Source organism: Oculina patagonica, chromosome 3, assembly GCF_052425735.1.
Source record: "Oculina patagonica isolate OP01 chromosome 3, crgOcupat, whole genome shotgun sequence".
Classification (NCBI taxonomy): domain Eukaryota; kingdom Metazoa; phylum Cnidaria; class Anthozoa; order Scleractinia; family Oculinidae; genus Oculina; species Oculina patagonica.
Genome location: NC_135760.1, coordinates 28,837,853 through 28,844,591, shown reverse-complemented (window position 1 = coordinate 28,844,591; position 6,739 = coordinate 28,837,853). Strand labels below are relative to the sequence as shown.

The following is a 6,739-nucleotide window of genomic DNA, read 5'->3' as shown; positions in this document are numbered from 1 at the left end:
AGGGTGTGATTGCATCATTAAAAATAATCTGTATTGTAGCATTATTACGGTGGCCCATGAATGAATTTCTAAATAAAACGAATAAACAAAACACGTTTGATGATAAAAAAGTCACTGCCTTGAATCCAAAATTTTTACTCATGACCAGTGTTGATTTTGTGCGTTTGTTCCAAAGTTTTTACTGCGGATCCAACGTTTTTACTAGGCATCCATAGTTTAAACAACAGATCCAACGTTTTCACTCCAGATCCAAAATTATTACTACAGATCCAGTGTGTTTCCCAAAAGCTAAGACCTAAGATTTCCTTCCAATCTCAAAAACTAAGACCAAAGAGCCTCCCCGCCCCTCAAAAAAAATTAAATAAAGTAAAATTCAACCCCCTTCAAATCTTTAAAAGCTAAGACCTAAAGCCCTCTACCACTCTTCTGACTCTTGAAGACTAAGACCAAAAAAACCCCTCCGAATATTGACTACTAAGAAACTAGTTCCAATCTCTAACACCAGGCCGTAGGAGTTGATAACTAAAGGAAACCTCCACTCTTAGAACAACTGTTGAATTATTTGGAGTTATGTCTAAGCTACAAATTTTACGAGACAAGGGAAAATAAAATTTCATAGCAACAAAAAAAGGAAAAGATTCGCCGCCATTTTAGATTTCATGAAGTGTAATAGTTGCCGCTCTTGTTTGGAAGTAGAGGATCTTTAATTGAGCAACTATTTATACACGTCATAAAATCCAGTATGGCGGCGCGCGGAAATTTTTTTATAACGATTAAGTGGCAGTTTCTCTTAAAGCGGTCCATCGCATTTCGGGTCGGAAAAACGTTTTCCTTCAAACTTTGCCCAGTGAACTATCTTAGGTTGTAAGTAAATGCAACGACTTTAGTTTTTGGAAATACGTTAAAATATATTTTTTAGAGCTCTCAACAGTGAAGGCTGCAAAAGGCCTCATTTTGAGCTTGGCCAGAACGAGAAATTTCATAAGTTGACGAGCTTGCCGCTCAAAAACAACCAAACGCACCAAATTATTATTATTATTCCTAAGTTAAGTGGTCCTTCAAAGGTTGGAAACGCATGTTAATTTTGATACAACTTGATTTACGGGTCCGTGAAAATTTAAATATCAGCAACCGTTAGATCGCTTTTTGTAAACATGCAAAAGTGTGGTGTCTTCGCCGGCCTTTATTTCACGAGTCCAGACCAGACCATTCTAAATTCCAACTGAATCCTACTAAACAGATGTTAAGAAGCATAGAAATATAAAAATACCTTGCACTTTTTATCTTCCTTTGCCACAGCGACTTCGAAAATTTCGTGCTTATGCGAGTAAGTAAGCTCATTTGCATAATGTGTATGAAATACTCGCATAAGCACGAAATTTTCGAAGTCGCTGTGGCAAAGGAAGATAAAAAGTGCAAGGTATTTTTATATTTCTATGCTTCTTAACATCTGTTTAGTAGGATTCAGTTGGAATTTAGAATGGTCTGGTCTGGACTCGTGAAATAAAGGCCGGCGAAGACACCATACTTTTACATGTTTACAAAAAGCGATCTAACGGTTGCTGATATTTAAATTTTCACGGACTCGTAAATCCAAATGTATCAAAATTAACATGCGTTTCCAACCTTTGAAGGACGACTTAACTTAGGAATAATAATAATAATTCGGTGCGTTTGGTTGTTTTCGAGCAGCAAGCTCGTCAACTTATGAAATTTCTCGTTCTGGCCAAGCTCAAAATTAGGCCTCTTGCAGCCTTCACTGTTGAGAGCTCTAAAAAATATATTTTAACGTAATTTCAAAAACTAAAGTCGTTGCATTTACTTACAACCTAAGATAGTTTACTGGGCAAAGTTTGAGGGAAAACTTTTTTCAAACCCGAAATGCGATGGACCGCTTTAAGAGAAACTGCCACTTAAATGTTATTTCTTCCTTATCTCGTAAATTTAGGCATTATTTCAAACAATTCAAAGTTAATTCAATTCTGTGTTAGCAGCCAAATCCAAGAAGAGAATCTCACCGCCCCATCAGCTTAGGGGCAGCATTTTAATCTTTTTCCCTGTCAGAGTTCGTAATACCACCGTGTACGCGCTCCCTGCACGCACACGGTCGACATTTGAGAGTCCTAGGTGAGGTCAGATGGTGTCAGTTCAGACGGTAGGTAAGCCGGCATCGGGTCGAAAAATGGACACAGTACGAAGATATCTGCAAACGTGTGGTTGAAAGACTCAAATTTCTCTGGTTGTGAACGCAGACGGATTTGTTTTTGTTTGTGTGTTGTTGTATGTATTTATGTCTTTATTACCTGACCTTAAAAAAAAATTGATGCTAACACTATGTAGCCTGCGAATACAGCCGCCTCTCCAGTAGCGGGAGCAATGAGAGGCGGCTTTATTCGCAGGCTAACACAAAAGATGGCTGCCCAGTTTTTCATTAGCCCATGATGATTATTTCGGGCAGCCATGCACTCATTTTTATTTTACTACTCATTTTTGTGAATTTAATTTAATTTTAGGTACAAATAAAGTTGCTGTTGTTCTTGTTGTTGGATTTCCGTCGAGAAGAAAAAAACAGGCATGCGGCGGAGCATACGATTAAATCAGCGGCTCGGCCATTTCAAATGAAACATTAGTGAGATGCGCATTACAAAGAATGCAGAAGAAGAGCACCTGAAAGCTCCATTTCGTTCTCATTATCGCGAGATCAATCTTTTCAGCCTGAGACTCACGTAGATAGAGCATATCCAAGTTAGTGCAAACACTGTCACTCGGGTATATCGGATGTCATGCTACAAGATAACGCAACTGTTGTTGAACAATCATTCAACACAGAAGTTGTCTGTTACTTTTATTTTCGTTAAGTTTTTGTCAAATGTCCTGGAAAATTTTTTAAAAACCCCTTCGGGAAACGTCATCGCTTCTGCAGTGAGTGTAAATATACGTCGGAACGTTACATGCCAAAATACGGTATATACTTCATGGGTGAATTCCATGAGTACATTGACTGCCATAAGTGCACCCATGAAGTATATTACATAACGTACTTGCACAGTTGTCCCAATCTCACGATTAAGGAAGGCAAAGAATTAATAGGTCTTGTCACGGTTTCCGACGCCATCTTGGCGAGTAGGCAAAGCGGGTAGAAATTACAGTGTTTGTATGGGAATCCGCCGGAAAATATCTTTTACAAAAATTGAATTCTGGACAATTTATGAATTTCAAAGTTAAGATACTAGGTAAAAGTTTTTATTTGCCAAGTTTGAAGAATGTAGCTGGGCTACCTTTTCGAAATATGGTCCAGTTTTTTTAGAAAAAAAAAACATGGAAAAGAAATGTCACGCATCGGCTTTTTCTTGTGTGGTCGACGTCTTGGCTGATCATGAAATGGAAGTTAAAAATGCAAAGAACAAGAAATACAAAACTCGAGAATATTCCCATATTCCGAAAGTTTTCGGAAAGCTTTCGGAGGGGTAGCCAAGCGTGGTCATCTTACGCGCAGTGCACAGGAATTCAATGTTTTGCTCAACTCGAAGCAATAGGAAATCCCATTCCCGACCCCAGAGAATGTAGGAAATCCCAGAGCACAAAATAATTCAAAACTACGACATCGCTTCAATATTTACTCAATTTTGCGTTTATGTTAGACAACCTTAGAAGTTTTCAATGAGCATGAAATTCAGGGATTGTTTAGTGTACTTATCAATTGCGGCCCTGAAAGTTTTTGGAGAAAAATCATCGACGAGTTTTGAAATAATCGCTTTTTTCGCGAAAGTAGCCTTAGAAACGGTAAATAAAACTCAACATTGAGCCTCACTCTGATTCATATATTTCATATTTTTCGAAATCGCGTGCCTCCTCTTCTCTTCTGTTGGTTTGGGACATTGTGGATGAGGGCTAAGCGTTTATACCAGAGTGCAATCTTGGTCTTCGTTTTACGCATATTACCATCTCAATAGAATATCAAGATATTTCAAAACTGACCTCTTGTAGATTTTGATGAAACTCCGCAAAGCTGAAGGCAAGCACCCAAAGTAAACGTAGCGTGGAGGAACTCGAGAGAAAATGCTGTTACGGGCTAAAATTCGATTCAGAGCTAAAACTTGTGTAATGATATTTTCACGTGATATTCATTCCGATCTCCAAAAAAATTATATCATATTGCAGTTCAGTCTATGTGTAATCTATGTGATAAAATGGATATGTCAATGACATTAAGCCCTTTAGGAATGAGGGGTTCAAAGTTGGTAGGTATCGCTTGAAAAATACTCCACCTGGGTCGAGCCATCTAATCGTGAAAGAAAAATAAGGAAATAGTTTTGTCCCCCTGAAGAAGGCAGCATTGCCAAAACGTCGGGAATAGTTTTTTGACTACAGCGTAGTATTACAGCGTAGTATTTACAATTTTTGTCATTTATACATTCAGCACCTACGCTGCGCAGGGTTTCGAATTTTTATCTTTTATCACCATCTTATCGTGAGTTTGGGAGACCTGTGGAACTGTGGTGTTTTCCGAAGGATCGCGGGCTCTGGGAACGAGACTACAGATTGCCTTAGCCAACATGGCTTCCTCGGAGAACTGTGCACGTAAACTCTCCGACGAATAGATCGATAAAATGGCAAGACATAGAAACTACAGGAATTATGCATACGAAGACGGTACGGTGAACTTTCTTTGCCTTTAGATATTCAAGTTTGTGGCCTACATGTTTAAGACTAAGCTTGAGTAAGTTATGAAAATTCTCCTTGAACAACTTTTGTGAACAGGACAGTCAAACGTTATACAGTCGAACCTCTCCGTACGGACACCTCTATATTACGGACAATCTCCGATGTCCCAACAAAATTCTCTTACATTTTCTTTAGAATAAAACTCTATAATACGGACCCTCTCTAATACGGACACCGGACACAAAATGTCGGTCCCAGGGAGCAAATTAAACTTACCCTCCTTATTACGGACACTCCGGTGATCAGGCGATGATATTTTGTGTTCGTAATGCAATTTTCTGTTTGTTGTTACAAAAACAACAACGTAATGCTTTATTCATCTTAGACTTTTTCAGATTTGTGCTTAGTGTTAGTTTTTTTTACCACCAGCAGCATTGTGTACAGAACATTTCGAGTAAAAAAACAAAAAAAAAAAAAGAGGAAAAAAATAAAAAAAAAAATATACAAAAAAAAAAAAAAAAAAAAAAAAACGGAAAAAAAAAAAAAAAAAAATATAAAAATTTTTTCCAAAAAAAAAAAATTAAATTTCCTTCCCGGTCCCCGGGACGGGGCGGCCTTTCGGGAGACTCCCGGATAATCCGGGAGAGTTGGCATAGATGATAAACTAGAAGTAAAAAATGACGTCATACTGGTGACCTCTCTAATACAGACACTTTGCTCTGTCCCTTCGGTGTCTGTATTAGATAGGTTCAACTGTACATTGGTTGAATATTTTTACGCAGCCACTATCTGTAATATTGAATGTGGTCAAAGCACTGACCCTAAGTCCATGGAACCCAAAAGGGCTGCCATGAATGACAAAGCCCTTTCCCAAGAAAATCGTGGAGAATTTGAAAATTAACAACACTCGTCCAGCAACACAGAATAATTAAATGTGTCTCTCCGAAAGTCTTCAAACCATATAAATGAAACAGGATGAGACTTGGCATAAACCTTTCAAATATCGCGTTCTAGCGTAATAGCTTGAAAATAATACTTGCAAGTTGCAATTATATCATTTGTTTGATTTTCTTATTTTCAGTGTAAAGTTGTCCATCTTACCTTATTATAGGAATGAAACGAGGCATTTTAATAACGTGAACAAAATTTACGCGTAACAAAATTAACACGAATTTAGGAAAAGCTCTGGTCAAATGCTTATAGTAAAAAAGTTAACATACATAAAATTAATGCGAATTTTTGAAATTCGCGTTAATAACATGTATCGTTAATTTCCTATAATAAGGTAATTGCTTAAGAACTGACACAAGTTTTCAGTGATATCAGTCTTAAAGGGTTGGGTATTTGGTTATTAACAATTAACAATTGGTTTATGCTTTAGCATGCACTATTGGGTGATTCCAGAAAATATCCATACCCTACCACAGGCGGCATCAACATTTTAACCTCTCTTGCCTTTGGAAATTCCAAACTGCGTTATCCCCCCATGCCCACGGAATACCATAATCATTAACCCCCCTTCCCGTTCGGATTTTCCGTTTTTCATCAAGCCCTTTGGAATTACCAGTAGGGTTCGCAAAGATGCCCAATTTGGCGTACAGTATTTTACATCAATTATTTCAAATGACTTGATTTCTGTAACAGAGAGAGTCATTTTGACTCAGGAGACTCTGGGATGAAAATGTAAAAAAGAGTTTTTTCCTCACCCTTGTTCAACGGATACAACCAACATTAAAACTGGTACAGAACATTAAATTAAGAACATCATGTAATGTGCGTATGTACACTCAGAAAAAATTATGAAGGACAGTCGAGCATATTGACATATCTGCCATCTTGAATTTGAGCCTTCTGGGTCAGCAGTCGCTCCCAAATCCCTGTGCTTCAAAATGGCATCTCGAAGAGATCCAAAATAGCTTCGCACTCCACTGAATGGACTAAGTATTTTGTGGATCTGCTTTGACGAGAAAAAAAAGAGTGAAAGGAGAAATTCATCAATGCTGAGGCCTGTGGAGCTTGATATGTAACCTTGATTTTATGCCCCATCGATCGATACTTGTCTTATATCATGCTT

At 37.9% G+C, this 6,739-nt stretch overlaps 1 protein-coding gene across 2 annotated transcripts in view; it reads left to right on the top strand.

The window, feature by feature from the left end:
- The first annotated feature begins 4,540 nt into the window (after positions 1-4,540).
- The window catches only part of LOC144647371 (HBS1-like protein), a 46,249-nt gene continuing 44,050 nt past the window's right edge, over positions 4,541-6,739 (top strand). For both annotated transcript variants that reach the window (XM_078507174.1, XM_078507173.1), the window contains exon 1: positions 4,541-4,653. In XM_078507174.1, coding sequence (XP_078363300.1) covers positions 4,611-4,653 — 43 coding nt within the window. In that variant the 5' untranslated portion in view covers positions 4,541-4,610. The remainder of the gene's footprint in view (positions 4,654-6,739) is intronic.